Source organism: Ictidomys tridecemlineatus, chromosome 16 (assembly GCF_052094955.1).
Source record: "Ictidomys tridecemlineatus isolate mIctTri1 chromosome 16, mIctTri1.hap1, whole genome shotgun sequence".
In the NCBI taxonomy this organism is placed as follows: domain Eukaryota; kingdom Metazoa; phylum Chordata; class Mammalia; order Rodentia; family Sciuridae; genus Ictidomys; species Ictidomys tridecemlineatus.
In genome coordinates this window covers 52,496,576-52,523,130 of record NC_135492.1, presented here as the reverse complement: position 1 = coordinate 52,523,130, position 26,555 = coordinate 52,496,576, and the positions used below count along the sequence as shown (strand labels likewise).

Below are 26,555 nucleotides of genomic sequence, written 5' to 3'. Positions count from 1 at the left end.
ATCACAGTTCCCATCAGCATTCCAGACAGGGAGAATTTACAGGAAGAGAAGCTGGGAAAAGACCCAGAAGGAAAGGGACGGCTCAGACCTCCGGGGCTGCCGACGCCAGCCCTCACGGTCACCCCGGAGGGCTGAGCCGCCAAGGGAAGGTTGGCGGGGCTGCAGGACAGCCCCCAACCTCAGGCGAAGGTCTGCGTGGCTTAAAGGGACCAAGAGCCTCCCCAGAACCCCGGGGCCTGCATTAAAGGTGGGGGACCAAGATGGAAAGTTAGGTGGCAGGCCGTCCAGGGCTGTTTGTAACTTAATTAATTCTCCTTTCACCAAGAAAAACACACGTGGCTCATGCCACTGCCCAGGCAGGCCACTCACTTGAAGAAGGTGAAGGTGACTCCCTTTGATCCCGGAGCCCCGTTTATGGGACTTTATTAAGATGTCGGCTCCCCGGAAGTTTCCGGGTGGGGGCCAGCCGAGTCCCTGCACACAGACTGAGGTAGCGGGGGCCCTGGGCAGCTGGGTGGGCCTCTCCCGCTGGACGCCTCCCGGCTCTCCCTCGCCGTGGCCGCCTGTCAGCTGCTCTGGCTAACACAATTCCTGTGTTTTCCCTGGCAGTAAATGGTCGCCTCTGCCCTCGCCTCGTCCGTCTAAACAACTCCGTTAACATCTGCCCCCGAGCGTCTCTCTTTGTCCAGTCCCTGTCTTCTAACAGATGTGATCCAAGCCTAATCAAGCATAAAATGGTCATAAATATTTCTTTCTGGTAGATTTCACATTCGCATTTCATGCAGGGACATGATATTTCCCTGTTCCTCCAGGGAGAGCCTAATGCAAAAACCAGTTACTTACATTCTAGCCTCATGTTCCCTGGGTAAGATGCAGAGCATGTGCTCGGCTCAAAGGCATAAAAAGGCGTAAGTGAGACTTTATCTTGTGTCTTTATTGTTTAACGGCACCTAGATTCTCTCCTGCCCCCCAAGTGCATCTTCACTCCACTTTCCTCCTGTGGGTTACAGATGTTCCTTTGTGCACAGGAAAACACAAAACAGGATCCCAAAACAGGCCACGTCCCCTTATTCCGGTGAGTTCAGGTTTTTAACACTGGATTCCTTAATTACTGGCCACAATGACCATGGTTCGGAGACCGGATTCAAATGGTCCCGTGTCCATGGCAGTGGGACAGATGAGAAGATGGCTTTCTATGGTGGCTCATCTGACAGAGGATTTTACAGCCTCTTCCATACTTAGTAAGAACAATGGGAAGAACCCAAGTCACAAATTTAAATTTAAATACCAGACCATCGTGAGACAGGCCCCGTTTCCAATACTTAAAGTTTGATGAGGCGGGGGAAGCTGCTTCCCGTAATTAATTTGTATCCTTAATGAGAGAAGAATTAGTAATCAGCACAATCGTATTTATCCTCTGCAAACTTAGTAAATAATGAATCTTAATCTAAAATAAAACATTCCTAATAATACTCTTGAGGCCATATGTCTGTATTTCTCTTTTCTCTCCCTTTTGTCAAAACAAAAATCGTATACTGCTATTTAAAGTGAACTGTGAGACACTTAGCGGTCTATATCCCAGCACAGCCCCCCCCCCCTCCGCCTGGCGCTCCACTGGGCCTAATAGTTGATGATGGCGAGCCCTGTTGAGCTCCCAGGCCAACAGTGCCCACGTTTCAAGTCCGTGAGACGTGGTCATGTCGACAACAGCTTGCAGGAACTCTCCGCTTCTCTTCCTGCAGGCTTGCTGGCCCCTTTTACTCCAGCGACTGTATGAACAAGTCAAATTTGCCAACAGGGCTTATGGAGACAAGTGCACACTAATTAAAAATACCCACTGGTATCATAATTTAAATACCATGAAAATAAACTGTGAAAGTCGCTCGGATCCAGTCTCGGGGCTTCCTTGCAGTGCGCTGCCTGGGACTCTCTACAGGATGTTTTATCGCTTGCGTACTCCTCACTGAAAACCATTTTGCATCTTTGAGGGATTCAGGGTTTTGATGTAATTACAATTTGTGTTAATATTTGTTTCACGGAAGCAGCTAAGCAGGACTCCCGGAACGGCCTCTAATTGAGAGGACCGTACCGCTGAGGCAGGCGGCTTGCTGACACTCGTGATTAGTGTCCACCTTCAGCGTCCTTCCACGGCGCTTCCTCTCTCCAAGCCAGGGTGAATCCAAGGCAAACACACGGTTGTCTAGATCCCTCCCTCTTTATTCTTTTCAAGTTTCCAGTCTTCTCTACACCTGCATTTTAACTGCTTTTTTCCACACAAGGGAGGCAGGACATTCCTCTGCCCCTACTTCCACTTGGACCACATTGCCACGTCTGCGGTCCTTCTGTCTGTCCTTCCAAATGAATGCACACACATGGCTTTTATATATATTTACTTATTTATTTTTAAGCTTGAGTGATTTGGGCCAGCGTATTCCAAAGCCTGCCTTTGCTGGGATCCAGGTACCTTTTGCACTGGGTAAGGAGCCGGCAGAGCGAGGGTTAAGGCTGTTTGAGGGGTTAAATGTGCAATTACCGCTGACTAAAGCCAGAGAGACATATAGATAAATAGAAGGAATGAAGTCCCCAGGTTCCCTTCAGAGGCCTTCATCACATTACGACCAGACAGAAACTCTTTAAGTACCATTTTCAGATGTTAAATCATTGTTCGCGCGGCGCGCATTCTCTCTGCTCCTGGGGGAGCAATATCTGAGGACGGCGGGCGAACCTCACTGCAATCGGTAAACAGGCTTCCCCTCTTGTTGTGCGCACCTCGGCGTCCCTGCTCCGGGCCCGTCATCCATGCCTTCCCTCGGCTTTGAAGTTAAAGTACTGAATGAACGCGGCCATCCATTACCCAGACTGCGCGTGCAGATTATAAATAAGAAATAAAAGTGACTTTCAGTACAGCTGCTTTGCACTGCCAACAGGCCGCCTGGGCCCGGCCCCTCCTGTCCTTCAGAGCCTGCAGGGGCGCGGATCAGAACCCAACTCGGGGCTGCTCTGGGAGGGGGGCAGACTGCCCGCACGTGTAGGGGTGGGCCAAGCTTTAAGGACACACACACACACAGGCTGGGGTCTGGGCCGGGACCCCGTGGGCGGCTGAGCCCTGCTCCCTCTTTCCCCCTGGTCTCACGAGTGTCCTTCAGGATAAGAGAGACCAGGAGGGGACTTGCTCTTCATTTACATTTTTCTGTTGACAAACAGAGTCTATGAATATTAATTATTCTGAAGTTTATTTGCAGAAAAGGCACTTTCTAATCCTTATCAATTATTTATTGAAAATCTCCCCCACCTAATAATCTCATTAACATTATTATACTAAGGCCGACAGCAAATACTCCTTTGATACGTAACAACCCCACCCGTCAGCCCTCCTGCAGACTCTCCTGTGGGCACTGGGCACGTACTGAGGGCTGAGCCCTAAGTCACTCTTCCCTTTTTCCCATAAAAGGCACACACGGTGCCTTTTGTTCTAAAACTAAAGTTTCTGATAGACTAGAGAAAACAGAGATTCAAAGTGAAAGCCTGGGAAACATATGTCCGTTTTTAATGTCCTGTGGGTCTCGCTGAATGGAGACCCCAAGAAATCCAAATGCCCACGGTCACAGCACACAAGTGGCCAGGTTATGCGCACCAGGTCTGGGAGTAAGTGAGAGATGCCCAGAACAGGACCCCGATGAAAACCACGCCCCGGGATGGCCAGGCCTTCACAGGGTGTTCTGACCTACCCCCCTTCATCGGCTCCCCTGGCCCTGGTGTGTGCAGGGAACTTGTCGTGACCTTACTTCACAGATGAGGAAACCAAGGTAAGCGACTCCCCGAGGCCTGCCATAGGCCCAGACGATGAATTCCATGTACCCTCACCCCAAATGGTACATTCCTCTTTACCCAAAATTTTTCCCCGTGTTTTTAAATGGAACTTAATGGTGAGATCTGTTGTTGATATTTCCACATGCCCACAGCATAGCCATAGAATTTAGTCGGCATCATTCCTCAGGATCCCCCTCCTGCTTCATTCTCTCTGTTTGGTACTGGGGACTGAACTCAGGGGCACTCAAACACTGAGCCACATCCCCATCCCTTGTGGACATTTTTATTTTGAGAGAGAGTCTCCCTCAGTTGCTGAGGCTGGTCTCGAACTCGTGCTCCTCCTGCCTCAGCCTCCCGAGCCACGGGGATTACAGGTGTGGCCACTGCCCCCGGTTCCCCTGCTTCATGCTTGGTATCTGTGGTTTACACATGTCACTGGTTGCCTGGAATTTCAGTCTGTAAAGGGATGGAAGCGTCCAATACTTAAAAACCACCATGATTTCCAGTCCACTCGGACACCAGAAAGCGGAAAAGGCAGCACAGCATTTCCAAGTGTCCTGTATGGGGGGCGTAGAGAGATGGCCGGGCACTTCCTGCCTTGGGCTCCCAGTGTAGAGGGAGGAGGCCCAACCTCACCAGGAGCGCACCTGCCCGTGACACACACCACCAACCACACAGGGAGGGGGCCTGCAGGGTCACTGAGGTGAGCTGAAACGAGGACAGAGGTGGTCCTGGGAGGCCTACCTACAGCCAGGTGTTCACCTAGCGAGCGGTTCTCCAAAGCAGCTGGCCTCCCACTGCAGAGGAGACCCTGCACACCCCAGGAGGCCCTTCCGGCCCCGAGCAGTGCCAGTCTCCGCCAACAGGGCATCAGGGCTCTGGACTGGCAGGGTGCCACTCATCGGTCACAGCCTCAGCCTGGCCTGAGCCCTCCAAGTGTCCGTCCAAAGCCTGAGCTCCGACACGTTCTGAAGGCCAGCAGCTGAGTCAGAGACTCACACACAGGTGACCTAAAGGGTTGGACAGGACCTTCCCAGGGGGCGGGCAGGTGGATATCTGGAGCCCAGCGTCCACTCTTGGCACAACACCAAACAAAAGCAAAACTGAGAAAGCCCTTGGGATGGTTTTAGAGCTCCATATCTCAGGGCCAAGGGTAGCTCAACGATATGTGGACACTAACACCCATTGGTGGGGGGCATTCATTAGACTGGACGATGACCAGTGAAAGTCCATGTCACGTACCACCATAAGTACATACATGTACTCCAGGTATGTCACAAAACTGTCATGTGTATCTAAAAAGAATTTTAAAAATATCCTACCCTGAGGAGGAAGGACTGGCCACTCAGAGGCCAGTGAAAGGCAACTTCTCTGACTTGTGGCCTAAGGGGCCGAGGCTGGCCTTAAGCGATCCTCCTATCTCAGCCTCCAGACTGACTGGGACCGCAGGTATGCACCTCCAGGCCTGGAGCAAACAACCTGAGAATGAGGAGGGACATTGGGGGTGACATGGCCCATCCCGAAGGCTGGATGTGTGGGAAGCGAGGCCCAGGGCTGCCATGTGCCACGGGAAGAGGACCTTCCTCTCACCAGTCCTGGGGCAGGTGGCTGCCGTCACTAGGACACCAGTGAACACAGTCTGAAGGGACAGCGACTGGGACACAACAGGGTGGGAGGAAGACATTGGGACAATCTTGCCACTTCAATTTTCCTTTAAAAGAAGACAAAATAAAAAGGTGACCTCAGGCATCATGTGGCCAGTGGAGGCGCTTCCCTGGTCCAGGACAAGGACGGGGGCTATCTGGGCCTGGGGCCACACCAGTGCTTGGTCACACTGTGGGAGGTGTGCTGGAACACACCTGGCCCATGGACACACGTCAGCCATGGCTGGTTCCAGGCACAGCATCGTGACACCGCAGCCCGCAGAGTGAAGGAAGAAAACATCACTATCCAAATAACATGTGGACTCCAAATCCGTGGCCCTTCCCTGAAGGGACCACTGCCAAGAACAAAAGCCACTTCCCAAGAATCCATCCTGGAAAGGTCAAAGCAGATACAGGGTAGGGGGGCTCCATGGCACAGCGCACCATGTCTGGAACACCGCCCACACCAAGTCTCTGTGTCTCTGATCCCGATGGACCACAGGTGGGTCCTCGTCATGGACCACAGGACTATTCTACACCATCAGGAGGCTCCTACAGAAGCTAAGGGTCGGGCAGTGCCCGTTTCCTCTGAGCTTAGTTTCTGCATCCACAAAGTTGGACCATTTAAGGAATTTAGAAAGTTCTGTGACTCAGAGAAAGGAGAGAACAGTGAATCTATTCTCACGTTTGCACTCGCTCTTTCTCTCTCTCTGTCTCTCGCTCTCGCTCTCTCTCATCTGCCCATGTGTACCTGGGGCAGGGAGTGCTGGGAGGCAGGAGGAGGACTGGGGACCCCGGGAACTATCCCTGTATAAAAGGGACCCACTGAAGCCAGCTAGCCCTGTCCAGGAGACAGCGATTTGGAAAAAAAGACTACGTCGGCACATCAGAGAATCATTAGCAGAGATGGACAGCCCATGAATCCCCCTGGAAAAGAGCTGAGGGGAAGAGGGCCCACTGCAGGAGCCAACACCCAGGACCCAGAAATGCATGTGCTCCTGCTCCTCCTGCAATGGAACCAGCAATGGAACCAGCCCCTTTCTTGCCCAGACTCCCACGCCTGTCCCCCTCTCCAAGGAAGGATCTGGGCACCTCAAACAGCAGTCCCCAGGGGGACAGGCTCCAACGAGACGTCTCTCTGAATGACACTGCTTCCCAGCCTGGTCCACTGCTCTTGCCCAAAGCAGACCCCTCTGCTGGTTTTCCATGTGCAAAGAGATAAAGAGGGGTGGAAATGGTCCTCGCCAGCCTGGCATTCGGACCTCTGTGCTCTACCAGAGCTGTGACCAACTGATGTGGCTGCAAAGCATGCCCTGAGAGCTAGCAACTCGCGATCCAGAGACAGACTGGGGCTTCTGCTGCTGGGACTGACAGAGCTCAACCTGCAGGCTGCAAATCCTTCAAGTCCCCCAGTCTGACCACGCCTCTGCCCTGAGCGCCATCTTGGGCTCGGTGACCTGCTATGCAGTTGTTCTCTGGTGACCCGAGCGGATCCCCAGGGAGCAGAGCAGGTGAGCACTGCGTCACAGGCTCAAGATGTCACTCAAAGAGCAAAGGGCATTTTGTCAGCAGAGCTAATCACTCTTCAGGCAAACTAATCCACTCTGCCCAGACATGAAAATAACTGTGGCCGCTTCAAAAGGATGAACTCATCCATCAGGGAGGCTGGGCGGATAATTTCCTCAAGAAACACAAGGTACTAGAAGTATTTTATCCAGATACGTTTTTGTTGGTTGGGCAAAGGGTTCAAGCCTGTCACCCGATACTAAGAAAACACAGAAGGCCTTTCCCTAGGCCTGCCAGTCTGTGGCAGCTGGCGGGGGCACCTGGACAAAGCCTGCAGTTTCCGTCCTCTGGACCCACCTACCCAACGGGAGAGCAATAAAGGGAACTTGTCAGGCCCCGAACGGCCACTGTGGAGTTGTCTATAAAATATCTACTGCAACCAGCGCTTACAACTTAAAATGTGCGGCCTTGTTAATCAACCCAGATGTCCTGTTTCTTAAATGCAGTCCTCCTTCCTTCTGTGGTGGAAGCAGACAAGCACCAGAGGGCTGCCTATGTCAGAGGTGCGGCTGGACCTTCCAAATCCAGAAGCCTGGGCCTCCCTGCCGAGCTGCTGACCTCTGCACCTCTAGGACAAAGCCAGGGCCTTCCGCTCAAGTGTCTCAGAGCTTGTAGTGTATGGTGCCATTACTACCTCTGGCATTAGTCACTCTAAGCCTATAAAAACCTGTGACCAGCGGTGTGGGGTGGCACATGCCTATAGTTCCAGCAGCTCAGGAGGCTGAGGCAGGAGAGCGCAAGTTCAAAGTCGGCCTCGGCAACTTAGCGAGATCTGGTCTCTAAATAAATATAAAAAGGGCTGGGGATGTGGCTCAGTGGTTAAGCCCCCTGGGTTTATGCCCGTGCTACAGTAACAACAAGAACAAAACCCTATGACAATGTTCGGGATTTTTGAGAAAAAAAGCAGCAGTGTACTCATGACCTACCAATCGTCACACCATGCAGAATATTTGCCCTTAAAGACATTTTTTTTTTAGGAATTGTGCCTAAAATCCAGAATTATGTGGCAAAGTTGGGAGAAGGTGGATTCATGGAGTTAGAAAAGGGCGCTAATGAGACGGAAAGTGATGAGGTTTATAATCAAAAACATGAAATCCTCCCAAAATGGTACACACAGAAGATGTGAAATGAAAACCACGACAAAGCAAGTCGTTGATCACAGAAGACAGTGAGCTAACTACTGTCCCCGAGGAGCAGCATGATTGCAGGCTGTCCACACGTCCATGGGAGGGACGGGAAGGGTCCAGGGCTCCACTGGAAGACGACACTCTTGTCTCAGGTGCAGTGATAACCATCAAGAGTTCACTGCCCTCCCTAAATGGGACTGCAGGGCCCGTGCATTTTCATTCCTCAGCTCACCATCTAGTTCTTATATGGTGAAAGTGTAACTAACTGTGCGGCAGAGAATTCAGAATCATTCGGGGTCCAATTCCAACTGAACGGCATGCAAGCCTCCCAGAGACCCCTAACAAGGACCCCTGAGAGCTGAGGCACAGCTGCCAGCCGCACTCCCCTCGCCACTGGGCACCATACCCAACCCTGCCCGTCTTACTGCCAATATTTTATGGGAGTTGTACAAAACGCACGTACAGCTAGGTAGACTTGCCAACTGGGGAAACCGTCTCAAATTAACCTTTCTCCCTCCAGTTCTTAAATCTCCAGAGACGCCCACTCTTCCAGAAACCAAGAAGGGACAAGAGAATCAAACACCATGTCAGTTTGGAACTTCAAAGGGGAGTCACCAGGTGGCCCAGGGCTGCAGGTAAGGACCGCTGTCCTGGTTCTAGGTACTGTGGAAAAGGGATCCCGTGGAAAGTTCAGAGGGAGGGCAAGAAGGAGCACAGAAAACAAGAAGATCACTGCCATGTGTAAAAATTTACATGTTTAAAAAAAGAAAAGCAGGCACAAGAATTTAGCCAGAAAAAAAAAAAAATATATATATATATATATATATACACACACACGCCAATAAAAAGCTGCTTCTTAAAATCCGGCCAGCAGGGTCTCTCCTGTCCCTGGTGGATGCTGTCAGTAAGAAAACATGGTAAGTTTCTTTCCTCCTTGCCTGTACTTGATTTCCAATTAAAATTAAATATAAACTGAAACGCCACCTGGATTTTAGCAAAATCCAATCTCTGTCCCCCACCCTTCCTTTCTCTAAAAGAAGAACCTGGGCTTTTACATACACAAACATTTCACTAAATGACCCGTGGCAAATTGCGTAATGCCAGTAAAAGTTGTGTTTTTTAAGTTATGAGCCCCAAAGATTTTATCTGAAATAAAACCCTGATTCAATTCAGATTCTGGAGGCAACTGTGTCCTTAAATCTGCCTCTAAATTTAAAACATTTGTGCACGGGGCCCCTTCGGTAATGCTGTTAGTAGGCACGGAGGGGAAATTCTGTATTGATTAGGATATGTGTTTTCTTTTCTAAAATGGTAAATTGGGGCACTAATTGCCTACAAGCGCTGGTTCCCTGCCGTCTTCGTGCAGAGGTCAGTCTCTAAAAGAACAGCCCAATGGTCAGACAAGGTTCGGTGGGATTTCAATTCATCACCCCAATGGGGGAAGACGCAGAATTCCCGTTTCCACAGAGGAGGGTAGTAGGCATCTGAGTGGCTATGGTGTTCCAAGGCCACTGGATCTGAATTACAAAGTGGCTGGGGTTGGCTAAAGAATGGACACTCAGAAATAACTTGGTTCCCCTGAGGCCTTCGCATTAGGGTCCCTAAGATTCCAGCCAAGGCTTTGCCTGTCCTCAGAAGATGCTTAGCAAGAGCTGAGGGGGGGGCATGGCTCAGTAGTGGAGCACTTTCCTGGCACAGAAGAGGCCCCGGATTCTCTCCCCAGGACCACAAACCAAAAAATAAATAAATAAATAAATAAATAAATAAATAAAAGAAAAGGCTGAGAAAGAAGGATAATAGCATGATAAATACATTTTAAGGGGCCGACTGCCCTGCGAAGGCTGATATGTTATTTAGCATATTCTTGAGGTCAACTCTGCCAGAAAGTTTAATTTCTCCATTTTATAGACGAAGAAAGCAAGGCTTGCCCAACTTTATTGGAGGTGGGTTCAATCTCCGTCGTCCAAATTGCACACTCCTCCTGTGAAATGAAACGCTCCCCCTGCATCTCCCAGCTCCCTGCGGCAATGAAGTCAGCCTCAGCAGAAGGGACCGGTACCGTCAGAGCAAGGAAGCCCCCTAAGAGGCCTGGGACAGAGGTGTCAAGGGGGCTGACTCCGTGGGGGCTGGGGAGTGGGAGCAGCAGGCCATCTCGGGAAAACAGGAGCGCTTCTCCCATCTGTCCTCTTTTTACTTATTGATAACAGGATAAGCATAGAGGGTTTATTTAACAAAATGAAAGTGCGCTCCAGAGATCATGGTGTGTGTGTTGTTCCAAAGGAGGAGGCTGCTAGTCCCTCTTGTTATTGACAGAAGAATAATTTCTTCTTTTTTTGGTAATTGAGATAGAACCCAGGGGTGCTCCACCACTGAGCCACATCCTCAGCCCCTTTTATTTTAAGAATGGTCTTAAAATGGGTCTAAGCTGCTGAGACTGGCCTTGAACCCGGTGATCCTCCCACCTTGGCCTCCCGAGTCCCAGGTAGCCAAAGAAGTTGCTCAGTGTCTCTGCAAGCACCCAGAAGCCAGGCAGCTCTGGAGCACTCATGGTGGGCAGCAGAGGCGTGGACAGAGAAAACTTGAAGCTGCTAGGGAGAGAGTCTCACAGCCACCTGAGTCTTAACTCTCAATTCATTCTCTATGCAAAAATCTTAAAAATACATAGGTATGTTTGCTGGTGGTACAGGTGCTCTCTGTCATTTACATGTGTTACAAGATAGTCTTGCAATGGTGGGATTGTGAATTAAATTAAAAATGACTTTTCCTCGCTGGGCATGGTGTCCATGCTGTAAATCCCAGTGATTCAGGAGGCTGGGGCAGGAGGGCGCAAATTTGAAGCTAATATGGGCAACTTAGCGAGGACTTGTCTCAAAATAAATAATGAAAAGAACTGGAATATAGCTCAGTGGTGGAGCACTCCTGAGTTCAACCCCCGGTACTGCAAGAAAAGGAAGAAAACCAGCAATAACATGTATTATAAAGGCAGTACATACTATTGTAGAAACTCTGGGATCTGGCTAAGAGTGAAAAGTATACAAAATAAACTATAAACCAACAAGCAGGCATTCAAAAAAAAAAAAATCACTGGCAACATTTTTCCTAGGTGTTTCCAGGTCATGGTCATCCTCAGAGTTCTTAAACACCCCATAAGAGTGACACGAAACTTATGTCTAAGCACATAACCCTTCTTCTATATCATTCAGGGTGTGTTCAATTTTTCATATGATAAATACTATGATAATGAACATCTTTAAGGGCTAAACTTTCTACCTCTCCCATTATTTCCATAAGTTAATCTCCCAGTGATGATGATGATGATCATAAAAATCACGGCAACCACTGATGTTTACAGTCTCCCAGCTGGGCAGCACGATATTCAGAATACTAAATGCTAATATAGCCCCACGTGACAGATGTATAAACTGAGGCCTAGGGATAGTGACTAATCTGGAGTCACCCTCCTTGTAAGTGGCAGGGCCATGATTTGGATCTACAAACTGGCTCCGCGGTCTGAAGCTCGGCCTGTGGTTCTCCATGGAAGGCCGTCCACCCAGCAGCAGGTTACATACAGGTATCAGAAACACTAACTCATGGCTGCCCGGGTCTACGGTGAAGGGGCGGGATGCCCAGCAGTTCAGAGGTTCTGTAGGGAGGGGAGTTGAGGGGCATGGGATCTGGTGCCGCCATCCGAATGGACATGAAATGGCTTAGCAGGGAATGCGCCACAGGACCTGACTCTTCAGAGACTTCTTGAGCGCTGGCATTGACAGCGCTACATTTAGAACAGCTGAGAAATGATTCCAAGGACACACTGGTAAGCATTTAGAGCCAAAAGAGGAAACCTTCTCCAAATTAAAGATAGGTTACTAATATAGTTAACATAAATTTATCATAGAAAACTCGAGGAACATTTGTCAAAACACTGAATCTGTGAGCAAATCTAATTAGCATACGACATGGACTGCATGTGTTTTGGGGAGGTGAGAGAGGTGGGCTGGGTATGAAACTGTAATTGCAGAATTTTGTACACACTTTTCAGAAAAGAAAAAAAAAACTCCTTCGGTTTCATGAGATTTGCAGAGAAGACACACTACACCTGCAAAATTTAACAATGATGGTGTTAAAGACACAGCCCACCAGAGAACTGAACAGACTCTCACTAATTGAGGGAGATAATAAGTCATCTGATAAAAAGCTTAGGAACAGTACTGAATAAGGAAGAGAGGAGAGAAGGAGGCTTGAAGGAAAGAGATACAAGACCTTCTCCACCTCCTTGGGAACACTAACAATGAATTAATAAGTGGATTGAGCTAATATCTTCAAATCTGACAACTATTTTAAAATCAGGCATCACGGTTTACGTGACAAATAGAGGCAAATCAGCTAAAATTCAGTATGCGTATGTGAAATAGAGATACCACCCAGCAGTGAGCTCGCCAGCCCTCCTGCACTTGGGGACACCATTCAGTCGGGCTGCAGCCCGTGTAAACAACCAGTTGCTTCACGGTTCAAATGCAGCTTACTTCAAAACCCAAAGTGTCAAAGACATGACTTAGGAGCACTTGGTATCTAAGTCACAGTCAACCCTGGGTCACTGGGTGGGGACCTCCCATGAGTGACCTCCTGGCAGAGAGGCAGGACAGGCTGAGCCACCGTTTTCAGATTCACCCGGGTCTTCCAAAATCCCACTGGTGAGCCCAGGTCTCTCCTGTCTGGGGTACTGAGGGTGCACAGCTTCACCCCTCATCGTATCTTAGCTGTGCAGGCCTTCTATGCTTATCTTCGTCTACTTCAACATTTCTACTCATCCTTCACTACCTTTGTTTATATCTTGCTGAACTTCAATTAGATTATGGATTTTCTGGGTGCATGGAGATACGCAGGGTGATATTTGGGTCTTCTCGCCGGCTATGAGACTACCAACACAAGATATGCTACCTGCTGAATAAGTACTCATCATTTCTTATGTAAGGGAGCCACTCCTGAGCGTCTTATTGAAAGTGTGCAACCTCCACCTCCTTACTAGGCTGGCTGGAGATCATTAATTTTTTTGGCGGGGGTGGGGGGTTGTCCTAGGGATTGAACCCAGGGGCACTTGACCACTGAGCCACACCTCAGCTTCTGTTAAAAAAACACAACTTTTTATTTTCAGTCAGGGTCTAAGGTGCTGAGAATGGCCTTCAACTTGCCATCCTCCTGTCTCAGCCTCTGGATCACAGGTGTGATCACAGGTGTGCATCCTGGCACCTGGCCCAGCTAGTGATTCTTTTACCCTCCATGGACTTCAGAACCCTGAAGTGGCAAGATAAAAGCCAGATGATCAGAAAGAAATGATGGCGGTGAGATAACACTGGTAAGTCCCTTGCCATTCTAGAAATTGTGAGCCAAGCTTAAATTGAAGAGTAAGAGATGGAGATGCTTCCTCCATTTGTCACTACCCAGCCACAGAAGGTTCTGGAAGGCCAAAGGTGCTCTATCTATCATTTGTTAATGTGGGGGATGGGGGATAGTCAGCTGACAGTTTCTGTGAAGGAGCGGACGCTAAGCAGAGGGTTTATGGGCCACGGGATCTCCCCAGCAGCTAGTCCTCTGTGGCAGTGGCCAGTACTGAGGGGTGCAGCTGTGTCCCCCCAAGGAGCTGTATTTACAGGCCAAGCTGGGCCTGTGGGCCAGGGTTTTCTGACGCCTGGATCAGTCTGCAAAAGCTTGAGAAGAACCTGGTCCCCGGACCCAACCTAAGGACGGTACTGAATGAAGAGCCTGGACTCGCTGACCACCTCCAGGTGAGCCTATGAATGCGGCACGACATCCCGTAACCCTGGACACTGCCACCGAACATCACGCACTCATCTCAAGCGCGTTCTCCCAGCGTTTAGACATGTTAATGAGACGGTAAGTCTGTACGTCGACACACAGGGTAGAGCCATACGGCACATGGTCCAAGACGGTGTGTTCATAAGGCAAATAGAAATCTGATGAGACAATCAGAACATCACAATAAAAATGTACGAGGCAAGGACATTTCCACTTGGTGCTCCGGGATGTTGAATTCCTATTGAGTCGAAATGGAAATATCACCAGGAGGAATTAAAAAATGAGGGAAGGTAAGCAATATTATCATGGTGTTATTTATCACGCACATTAGGACCAAAAATAGTCGGCAAGGAACGAGCGCAGTGTCATTCTCGCCCGTCTTTAACCTTGTGAGAGGCTGAGCTCCCGGGAAGGAGGGTGAGGTGGGCATGGGGGCTGAGGACAGGAGCCCTCCCTGCCCCCCAGCCCCGAGAACATTAATACTTCATAATTACAATAACAAAAAGCCACTTTTGGCCTGCTTTAGCATGCTGCATCTTGCTTTATTAAATTTTTGCAAAAACCTTCCTTTCTCTGGCTGTGAGAGGCAGGGCTGTGCTGTTGGAAAGCAAGATATTTTACGCATAATTTTCTCTCTCCGAGAAAGAGGAATATTGTGCCCTTCAGTGAACATAAAATTGATATTATCATCTCTTAGTTTATATCTCACTACTTAACCTTCAGATTAAAAGTTATTGGATCTGAATGACTAGAAAGACACAGTGTCACCTTCGCTTTGGGGTGGAGAGACACAAGGTGGGGACCAGGCAAGGTACAGGGAGACTGGCAGGTTTGCAGGGTCAGCTAGGCTGGCCCATCTCGGGGAGTGACCGTGACATGACCATGAGGACTCGGGGCCCCACGCATGATGGATGGTGGAGTAGGAGGGCTACTTTAAGAAACTTTACTGGGGAAACTCATCTCATCTTGGATACAGTCACAAAGGAACAGGAGATGAGAGAGTGGATTCAAGGGGAAATTCAGGGTTACCTGTCTTTAGGGAAAACAAACAAACAACGTATTCACAGGTGGTAATATCTCCATTGTCAGTTTATGTGGAAGAAACCAAAAAAATGTTCACTTATCAGGACTACGGAGAATACAGCGTGTCCCACCCTGCTCCTGGTTACACCAGGCTCCGCTGAACCACACAGACCAGCCGGGCCTTCTCCTCCCGGGAACTCCTAAATGAGTTTCAATAATACTGACCATTTCAGAACCACACACTGAATTCTTACAACAAAAGTGACAACACGCACCCGCCTCGACATCTTAAAAACAAATTCATCCTAAGCAGCTCGTGTCGATATGCAACAAAGGCTTTGTCAAAGATCTAACTTGGCGGTCTTGTTCTCTAACGGAGATGAGCCGTTCCATGATCAATAGCCACACAGGTGGCTGACCAGATCTCCCCCACGTGATCTTTGGAAGAGACGCTCGTTAGTAACTGGCCGAGGCTTCGGGGAAAGCACTTGATGATTTTAACTGGGTAAACAGGTTCAACCCCAATAGGGACCTGTCCTCATAGAAGAGGCTATCTTCTTATAAAAGCCCCTTTTAAAGGATTTTCTGAGAACACGTCCATCCCTTGGTACCAGCTGGGCTTGTGCGATGCCACCCACTTGCCAAACATCCTCTCTCAGAAGCCCTGTGGGTTTTCTGACATTTGCCTCCACCACCCACCCCACCTCTTCCTTTTATGGGGGAACCCAGAGCCCCGGGCATGATGGGCAAGTGCACCCAGCTGGGCATCTCCCCTTGGCCACCCTCTGCCCCCAGCCCTTCCTTTCTCTTCCCCTTCCTTTCTCTCACACCGGGTCTAACGTCGGCTGTAGTCGGCCACTCTCCTGTGTGCGCAGGAACATCTGGGGCTGAAACCCTATCGATGCCCGAGGGACTTAGGAGTGACCAAAGGATTCAGAGGTAGACGTACAGGGGGTCCACATCAGGGGGCCATCAATCAAGAGACCCGGGTGGGTGGCCGGACAGCCCATACTCCAGACACGGAGGGGCCACTGGTCTCTCAGGAGGTGTCCCCTCCAAGCCAGACCAGGCACAAGCACCACATCTCTTTCCTCTAGCCTGGTTCTTCTCTCCTTAGAAGGCCCCAGGTTGGGAAAGCCAAGTGTCCCAAGCTCCCCTTCCACCATGGTCAAAACTCAGTCACCGTCCCCTGCTCACCCAGTACCTCACACCAAAGGTGAGTTCCCACATTTCCTTCCACACAGGGTCGTGCAAAAAACGTTGAATGAAAGAGCATGCCAACAAATGAACAGATGAACTTCAACAAGGCTCACATAGGACCCTTCCTTCCTCTGAAACACTTTGGGCCAGAGTGTTTCAGATTTTGTAGTTTCTCAGACTCTGGAATATCTGCATAGAATATTATCAGTTTAGCATCCCTGAGCCAACAAAAATATTGAAATTTAAGATGGATCCAAACCCCAAACTTTTGGAGCATGATTTCAGGGCTCAAAAGTTTTAGATTCCCATTCAGAATGGCGATTATCAAGAATACAATAATAAATGTTGGCAAGGATGTGTGTGGGGGGGGAAGGTGTTGTTGTTGGGAGGGCAAATTAGTGTTCAACTACCCTGGAAAACAGTATGAAGATTCCTCAAAAAATTAGGAGCGGAACCACCCTTTGACCCAGCTATTCCACTCCTCAGTATAAACCCAAAAGATTTAAAATTAGCCACATCAATGTTTATACCAGCTCAATTCACAACAGCCAAGCTATGGAGCCCATGCATGTGCCCTTCAACAGATGAGTGGATAAAGAAAATGTGCTCCATATAGACAATGGAATATTACTCAGCCATAATGAAGAGTAAGATTATGGCATTTGCTGGAAAATGGAAGGAATTGGAGAATGTCATGCTAAGTAAATAAGCCAGACTCAGAAAGTCAAGGGATGAATGTTTTTTCTAATATGTGGTAGCTATTTCAAAATAAGGGGGAAAAGAAAAGAAGAAAGGGGGGAGGGATTTCATCAAAATACAAGAAATTTCAGTGGTGCAGAAGGGAAGGGATAAGGGAAGAACAGACCTGAAGTAACTTTCCTGTGTACACAGATGAATACACCACATGAACCTCACCTTTATGAGATTCTATGAGCAGACTCAAGGCAATAATAATAATAATAAACAGATAAGTAGCAGAGGCATCATTAGAGGGAAAGGAACAGGTAGCTGGGAGGGAGGGAGGCAGGGAAGAAACGGAGAAGCACTGGGGACCTAAGTGAGCCAAATGATACCCCAGGCAGGTATGAGCCTGTCAAGATGAACCCTCACGTTAGAACTACTAAAACGAGTTTCCGGTTTCAGCGTATTTCAGATTTCGGGTTCCAGATCCGCCTGTCCCGCCTGAGCCCACCTCCCGGCAGAGCGTGTTTGCCAGCCCTCTTGCAGGAAGTCCGGGAGGCCAGTGTGGGCAGCTCTCCACCGCAGCAGCTCCTCTCGAGGGAGAAAGAGCCCTGGTTACATTTCTGTGAACCAAATCAAACACGGTGTTTAGCAAAGGGTCTCTGGAACGTTACAAGTCACACTTGATAATTACAATAGATTGGAGTTCAAAGACAAAGTGATGAAAAGAAACATTCTAACAGGCAGTTCAGTACTCTGGGTAAACTTCCTTCTCGTGGGTCCGGCCGCTGCGTTTGGAGATTGCTATTCTTCTCTGTCATAAAAGCAGTCACCTTGTAACCCTTTTTATCAAGCCATCTACGCACTACCAAAAAGCACCCAGGACTCCATCGGCGAGCTATAGGTTTACCTTCTGCAAACATCCAAACGGGCCAGCTCGCCCCAGCTGTCAGTAGTCCAAGCAGTTGGAAAGCAGCAGAGAAGGTCCTTCCAGAGCCCACGGGAGGTGCCCGTTTCGCGAAACTAACCCTCCCTAATCACGGAAGCCAATCTGTCAACAAATCACCATGAAAGTCATCTCTGCTGAAAGTTCAAAAAGAGATTTTTTTTTTTTTGTTCCACCAGAGAGACAAGGAGGGACTATTGTTATTTTTATTAGCTCACAGGTCAGAGGCTTAAAAATACCTTTTCTGAGTAGCACAGCTCCCCCTGGAAGTCAGAGGGGACACTTCCCTCACAATGAAAGACGGCGTCTGGGTTCCCATCCCCAGCTCCCCGTGTTCTTTCTGTTTCCGGGGCCATTTTAATTTTCAGTGGAGAGATTAATGGCACACAACTGTTTAGTAATCAAAACTTGAAAGAATTTCATAGGAGGCTCACATCTCAAGCTACATAAATCTCTGACAACCACATTTTGATGGAAAGCAGGTCCCAAGGAACCACGTGGAGAACCAAACTTAGCATTCGGGGTGAAATATGCTTTTTTCCAGAAATAGGCACAAAAGGGATTTAGAAAAAAGGGGGAGTTTATTATTTTTGTGACTACCTCTTCTTCTATCTGCCAGAATTATCTGATGTCCTGTCTCTGCTGGGTTTCAATTTGTTTATTTGGTGATCCCTCAGGTTTGGGTACCATTGGTTCCTACGAAGTGTTGCTGACCATCAATATTTCACAGAAGGTTTGAACTCTGCAGTATTTTCAACAAGAAACGTCTCAACAGAACAGTTCCTACAACATTATGACTGGCTTTTATCTAAGGAAGGTGCTGACCCCATTATGATGTATGGCCCCCGGAGACCACACTACCAATACCTTCGCACATGTCCTGGAAGTTTCCCTCCTAGGACAGAGGGGTGCCCATCCTCTTTCCCCTGCCAATGACATCCAGAGAGACCCTTCTTTTAGACACTCCCTGGGGTTGGGACAGGAAAAGGTAGAACAACATTTCTAAGCTGCCCTTTCCAGGAAGACGATGGAGAGGTAAAGGGAACTTGGCCATTGCTGCCCACCTTTGCATCTGCAGACCTGTGCTGTGTCACTTGGGCGACTCTCTGCAAGGTGAGACCCAGGCATGGGTGACCCCTGGCATCCTAATATGGTCCCTAAAGGAGCATGCTAAGGATAGGAAGGAAAGGCAGCTTTACACCAACAAGCCTACTGCCCATCCAACTGCCAACAGCGCTGCCTTGTAGGCAGTTGTTCATGGAGACAGTTCAAGAGCTGAAAGCCTGCAGGACAGCACCCCTGTTCTGCTCTACCCACAGTGAGTCATTAGCAAATCCTCATGGAGGGCTCCAGGCGGCCGTTTTGAAAGTGCAGAGAAGAATTTGTACTTAGTTATTGATCTGTGCTATAACATAGAAGAACCTTTACCCTCCCCTTAAACTGCTGAAATGCGGTCTCTTTGCTCATCATGCCTCAGTGTCCACAGAAGCATCATTCCAGGCCCCCCCCACACCCCAAAGCCACAACTCCCTGATTCCACGTGGCGTATGGTATTTGTACAGAACCTTCCCCCCAAGGGCCTCCAGATACTTTAAACCATCTCTAGATCACTAACACCTCATCCAAGGTAAATGCTAAGTAAAAAGTTGAGATACTGTATTGTGTAGGGAGTGATGAAAAGAAAGAATGTCTGCACATGTTCAGAAGAGACAAAACTGTCTTCCTGAATATTCTAGATGCAGGGTGGGTTGGCTCTGCTGATGAGGAGACCCCGGGGGACAGAGAGCCCATGGTAATTCTGCTGCTCCTGGCGTGCTCCTCCCATCCTACCGTTCTGAACCTCCTTGGAACACCCAGAACTAGACTCTTGTCCTGAATCCCACAACGCACACCCTGCTTCTGAGAGGTCAGGGTCCGGCGCAGTGATGGACATTTTACATCCTACAATGGTTCACGGGCAAAGTCCAACACGACGGATCTTCCCCATTCCCTTTTATAATTTTTCAGGAGACATTCTTCATCCTTTGTATCCCTCCTCTTACTGGCCACTCACGTGTTCTCTCTCTTGTTTGCGTTGTTAACTTGAAACACACACTCCCCTCTTTTAGACCCCAAGACCCAATGCTTTAAATCAAATGTCAAAGAAGCAATGCAAAGTCAACTCTTCACTTACTCCCACTCTCTAAATAACGTGTCTGAGTTCCAAATATAGCTTATCTTTTTCACAGACTCCTTCTCAACTGGCTCTTCTCATATAAAGTGATAGCCACACCTCAAAAACACAGCACCAAGGCTCTCCCTATACTGACTTGCAGACAATAAAACTGCCAGGTGGTACCAAGAGATAAATAAATAAAAATCAAAAAAAAAAAAAGACACCCATCATTACATGGAGTGTTGTTAAGAAATAGCTGTTTTATTTAACAGCTATTCATTTTTATTGAATAAACATTTCCTAGTATGCATTCTGTTAATTGACCTGACAGCATATGCTGTATATGGAGAAACTTCTAAACATTATGCTCTATGTAATATGCTTATCTGAAAAAGCTCTCACTTGCAGCAATATGGAAATAAAATTCTGCTTTCTAAAATTCAAGACTTTTAAAATGCATTAATCCACACGGTTTATGAAATTGCTCTGGACATTTTAAAACCCTTTCTTAAAGGAACAAAAAAAAAAAAAACTTTGGTAATGGGTAATAGTATTTGTTGTGGAGCCTCCTAATGGAGCAAGGCATTTCCAATACAGAACTTCCACAGACACAGAGATGGGCGTAATAGGAAGTCAAAGGCGGACGTGGCTGTGGAGAAAGCACCGCTCGATGACTAGAGGAGGATGTTCTGAAACTCTATCAAATTATGTGATTGGAAACTACTCTTGTAATAGTTTCGTGGCCCAGATAGAAATAGAGCAGAAACAGCCCAGAGTCCTGGGTTCCGTGTTGGAGGAGGGCAGTCCGCTCCGACTGGGGCAGCAGCTGCGTGGCTGATGGCTACGGAGGGTGGGCTGTGTCTCCCCCAGCAGAACCCGCAGCTCCACTCCCAGGGGGCACAGTCGAGCTCTCGGAGAACCAGCCTGCATGGCGGGGCAGGGGCTCGGGCCTCAGCCACCATCCATCTCCCAATAATCGCTGCCCTTGTGGGACAGTGGCCCAAGGTTGCCAGATACTCTATTTTTCAAGAGGAAAAGGAAAAGCCTGGGATTCCTCCCATTTCTCTATGTTGTCAACTAGCTGGCTGGATTTTTTTTTTTTTTTTTTAAACAAATTCGGTTTGGAGCCCCGTTGAGAATCCACTCCTCCATGGTGAATCTCTGTCAGAGCTATCCTCTCTGAAAAGGGAATTTGCTCTCATTGGAAATCACCTTTGGTGACAGTAAGCAAACACGGCCAGGTTGGCATTTATTTATTTTCAGTGCTCCCTATCGTCAATAACATGGGTGGGACTGGAAAATCCCCAGACACCGAGTGCTAACGTGGGCCTAATTAACTCATTTCTACAGCAGGCCCTTTCAGCCAGAGCTGTGTGTCCCGTGGACGCCTGGCGCATTGCACAGTTCTAATTCTCTTCCACTGTCCTGCATTAATCAAAGCCGTAACCCCTGTTGTCTCTGTACGCCGGCATCAGAATGTGCCCCCGGCGGGGATCGGGGAAAGTCAACAGGAATTAAGTTTCAGTGCAACTGTTTACCCAACTGTGGCCCGCAGTTATTGAAATTTTATCCGTGGTTTTGTGTGACTACCGCAGTAATGAATTCAGCATGGCTGTGATGTTCTCACTGCTGCTGTCCTCACTTCAAGTCAAAACCTGCGACCCCAACGCGACAGACACCACCCACATCCCTGCGACTGTCACAATCCTCCGCACTCTGACTGATGGCTGCAGTCCTGGGAAGCACTCCCCACCCCCGGGGGCTCTCCTCCAGTGGGCCTCAGACTCCCTTTCCACCACCAACCTGTGCAGAGCCTTCCCACAAACCCGGGCGAGCCAGGCGGCCATCAGGGTTTTTGCTCTGCAAGGCCTGCTGGCCACAAGAGGTAGGGTTCCAGCCACCATGAGAGCCCCAACTGCTTTCTTCTTCCCCGAACACAATAATTAACGGCAAACAGAAATATAACTGCCACGGAATATTTTAAAAGAGGTACAAAGTCCAATCGAGATGAATTTCTTGAACTCCCTATCAAAACCCCTAACCAATTTTCAAAAGTGGCCCCCGCCGTGGCAGAGGGAAGGCGGGCGAATCTAGCCTTGCCACGGATCATTTTCCAAGAAGCTGCGGCTGGACTGCCCAGCTCAGACTGTTTTCTGTGTGTGAATGTGTTTTGATGGTGCACTGTAGGTGTCAAGCTTTTGGCAGGCTGACGAATGTCACACCCTGCATAAAAACCCCAAAGAAGTTAATCTCCCAGTTATTTAATTAATGTAACGGTGTATACTCTTCATTGGGTCAACAGCCCTTCTTCAACAGCTCCATAATAAAACAGTCATATTATAATGTACCAGGAAAAACAAAGAGTCCATTTTCAGCCCAATCTTAATAAGGACTTGGGAAAAAAAACTCTAAAAGCACCATCTACTTATCGTCCACATGGCCATAACTAGCTGAGAACATCATATAAACGTGCACGGGCACAGATACCCTTCTACTACTGCTGGATGTTGCTGACCACCTCGTAGGCTACAATTTGCCCACTTGCATTCACTTAAACCTGCCAAATGAATACAGCACCAACACTGGAGAGTCCAGCTGACGTGAGGCCCGAGGCTCAGGTGCAAAGGCTGGGGGCGGCTGGTCAAGAGGGGGAGCCCCTCACAGGAAGCCTGTTGACTGACACAGGACTCACCTCAAGTTCCCTGTCTTTGTTGTCTTTTCCCAATGGGCTGCACCGACTCCCACCAGTCCCTCCACCTTGGAATGAGCTCACCATCAACTGGCTCCTTATATTTTAAATAAAATGACTCTTAGCTAGGGGAACATGGAACCCACGCCGGAGGCTGCCAAAGCTTATCCTAAGAGCTGCCCTTTGCCCCCTGATACAGGTTCCAAGACAACTGTTAAAGAGAAGGTCTGCCCGTCTCTTCCACCACTCTCCAACAATCTCTTTCCTTTCCAGGGAGGCCCCAAGACATGTCACGGTCTCCCCATCTCCCGCAGCTGATCACCAGTGGCACCAGAACCAAGAAGCAAACCAGCCAAGGGAGGGCCGTCTCTAATTATTAGCAGAAGGAGCAGGACTTCCCGACCGAGTCCAGCAGAAGTTGGGAAGCCACGGCCAGTCCTCAAGGAAGTGCTATCACTGTTGGAATTGACGTCAGCCCTTTGCCAAGGTGACCCAGGTCTTGGTCACATTTCAGCTGTGACTCTCAAGTATCGCTTCAGGCCTGCAGAGACCCAGCAGGAAGGGCTGTGTCTGAGCTGTGGTGCATTTTTTTTTGGGGGGGGGGACACCAAGAGGACATAAGATAAGACAGCAATAGGATCTAGCCGTATTCCTCCTACCCTGAGCACACAAGGAAACCGTGTACACACCCCTAAATTCCTAGGGGCAGCAGGAAGCCCTTCCCACGGTGACTCCTGTGTCATGGGCAGCTCGGCCCCTTGTTTAGCCAGGGCTTTGGTTTCCTATGTATTTCTAATGACTTCTCCACGTATACTCTTTTTCCTTGTCTCCCTGAATCCTCTCTTTTATTTCTCACTCAGACCTTCTCTTTAACCGTTGTCTCTTCCTTCATAAAGCTTAAGCCTAATTCTTAAAAAGTTATTGTGACTAAGTTTCTTTATCCTTTAACTAATGCACAGGGAACCCACTTCTCCAAAGTTCCTTCATTCAAAGCACCCACAGGTCAGGGTGATAGGTTGGAGGCTAAGAGGGAGGGGTCCAAGGTCCACTCAACCTGAAGTCCCCACAAGACTCCCCAGAAGGGGACTTCCAAGATGTCAACTCCCTGGGGGGGTGAAGATCAGCCACTGGAGCCTGCCACCAGGACCCCTGGAGTGCAGGGGCTGGCGGGAGGCTGCTTACACACATGCATAGACAGGTGAGCACAACACATGGGGCGTGGTGACATGTGCAGAGGCCTGGGGACCACAGCACCGCCGCCCGCACCCGCCAGTACCTGCTGCTGCTGGACGTGGGCCAGGTCGGCTGCCCCAAGCTCGGTGGCCGGCGCCTCCCCGTTGGACCGTCCCTCCCGGAGCCCGCCGCACTCTAGCAGGTGGTTGCCGCCGCTGGACCCATTCTGGATGGCTGAGCCGTTACTTTTTGTCTCAGTCCCAGATTCTTGCATCATGACTCAAAAACCTGATAGAAGGATTTTGAAAAGGGGGGAAAAAAGAAGAAAAAAAAGAGAGAGAGAGAGAGAAGCAGCTGTTAAAACAGTTGTTGTACAAAGAAAAAGGCCCTGCTTTATGTTTGCCAAACTCTGTAAACAGTTGTCATTTTCTTTCACTCAGTTTATCCCTCATTAGTGGACTGGTCCTCAGAGCTTAGGAGGTTGTGACTATCAGTCTTAATTCGAGTTTCAACACTGTCCCAAATAACTTTTTATACTGACAAAAAATAAGTATATTTCAGTTTTCAATTTCTAATTGTATCTAGATGTTTTCCTCAAAAACCTTGTCGTCCTAGAGTGTAATGAGCTATAACCCTCCCCCTTAATGTGGGCAGGGGCTGTGGTGTCCTGTCCTTCCCACCACGGACCAGGACACCCACCCAGGAGGCCCCGTGAGTGGATCTGGGCTACGGAACCTCACAAACACCAAAGCATGTTAAGGATTCCCACTCCTCGCAGGCACTCGAGTAGGAGCCACTTCCAAACTGGCCATTCCAGCAAGATGGGCCGGTTCCAGGGACAGGGGATTGTTTCCTCCTTTCAGATCTAAGGAGATGTGGGGAATCCGGATCTCGTAGGTTCCTTCATTCCTGATACTCTCCAGGCACAGACCAAGTCAGCTCTCGGCACCATAAAGGCAGGCAAGGTGACCACAGACAGATCATACCTGCCAGGCCCTACCCACTATAGTGACTGATGGAGGTTCTTGAATTTAGCCCTGTTGACCACCTCAGCCCACTCTGCAGGTGAGGGCCCTGGGGCCTCAAGAGGCAATTGGTGCAACTGTGTTTCACAGCTCGGGACGGGGAGGTGGGGACCCTCACCAGCTCACTATGAGGCCGCAGCTTTAGCAAGGCCTGTTTTCTTAAGGCCGAGGTGGGGTGGCAGGACAATGGAAATGGCAGGGTCACACTCCACCTCCAGAGGGCAGGACTTGGGAAGGAAAAGAACTATCACTGAGGGAAGTCCACTGGTCAGATATCAAAGCTGAGAAACGCCCGAATAACAAAGACTTTCATGTGAAATACCAACTCTGAGATAAGAGGAAGGCAAACTTTTATCACACATTTCTGCAGTCACAGAAGGACATAGGTCCAGCCAGGGCTACTCATTTCTCCCCTCTATGTGAAATAAGTGACAACAAGGAAATTAAAACTTGCTCCACATGGTTAGAGGAGGTTGTTCCTTTCTTAAAAACTGGTTTAAGTCTGTTTTCTACAGAATTGCATCGAATCCAAATGGAAGAATAAGAAGAAAATCACAAACTTATTTCCTTTCAGGGGGAAAGTATGAATCAAGTTGAAGATAGACTTTACAGGCCCCAAAGACACATTTTTTTTAGGTTAATCCAATTCTGAAGTGGATTAAGAATGGCATTTTTCATTAACAGGTGGGAAACTCACTCAGAGACAGCAGCTGATTCTCTCCTCCCTTGGGATCAGCCTTCCCGGGACCAAGAGCCTCTTTAGAGAGTGCATTCCTGTCCCCGCTGCCCAGGGCGTCTCTCTAAACACCATGGCCAGTGTAGGCCCTCCAGAGATAAGAGACAGGCAGGGGTACATCCCGGCACAGTGGGGTCCTGCTCATCTCCAAAAGAGGAACCAACTTTGAAACTAGACACAATGTTTCAGTTTCTCTTCCACAAACCACCCATCTATCTGTAAAGAAGCTAGGGAAGGTGCCACCCTGCTGGGGGCACTTAGAGAAAAGTTGTCTAGAATCCTTGGCAAGGAAACCTATTGAAATGTTCCTAAATAAAACTGCTGTTTCCCCCCCCCTTCTGGACCATCTACCCATACCAGGAATGGGCCCCCCAAAGATACAACGTTGCCTTTCCATCAACTCTGTGCTTTCCTTGGGCTCCCGGATCTTCCGTCTGGGGGACAGACATGTTGGAAGACCCTGCCTTCAAGCACTGACCACAGGGTGTTGGACATGACCCCTGCCAGCTTTTGTCTCCACCCTGTTGGTGGGGCCGCAACAATCTCCAACACACAGTTTGATGGGAAGGTTCTGTTTTCGCTCCACGCCATTCCAGAGACTGCCAAGTCCTCTGGTAAAGTCGAGCAGGCACACAGCCAAGCAGCTTGGCTTCTGATTCAGGCTTGTGAGAGCGCAGGCTTGGGGACCAAAATTGCAGAAAGGATTATTTTGGTCTAAGGATGTCCTTAATTAGTCAAGTGCCAGCAGTAGTATGTAGGTTGGAAGATTTAAAATTTCCCATAATCTCCCAAACCAATCAGGAGAAAACAGATTTTTGAAAAGCTCACGTGAAAAGCAAGGAGCCTTCATGTCTCAGAACATCTCTGGACGTCTATCGAAGGTCCCATGACACTGATCAGGCATTCTATCTACAGCACATTTCACAGTCTGCAGAACCCTCTGAGGTCCTTCTCAACCTCCTGACAA

At 48.9% G+C, this 26,555-nt stretch overlaps 1 protein-coding gene across 6 annotated transcripts in view; it reads right to left on the bottom strand.

The window, feature by feature from the left end:
- Nucleotides 1-26,555, bottom strand: part of Foxp1 (forkhead box P1) — a 516,185-nt gene that overhangs the window by 175,671 nt on the left and 313,959 nt on the right. For all 6 annotated transcript variants that reach the window (XM_078033591.1, XM_078033596.1, XM_078033595.1 and 3 more), the window contains one exon: nucleotides 23,931-24,115. In XM_078033591.1, the coding sequence (XP_077889717.1) occupies nucleotides 23,931-24,104 (174 nt within the window). In that variant the 5' untranslated portion in view covers nucleotides 24,105-24,115. The remainder of the gene's footprint in view (nucleotides 1-23,930; nucleotides 24,116-26,555) is intronic.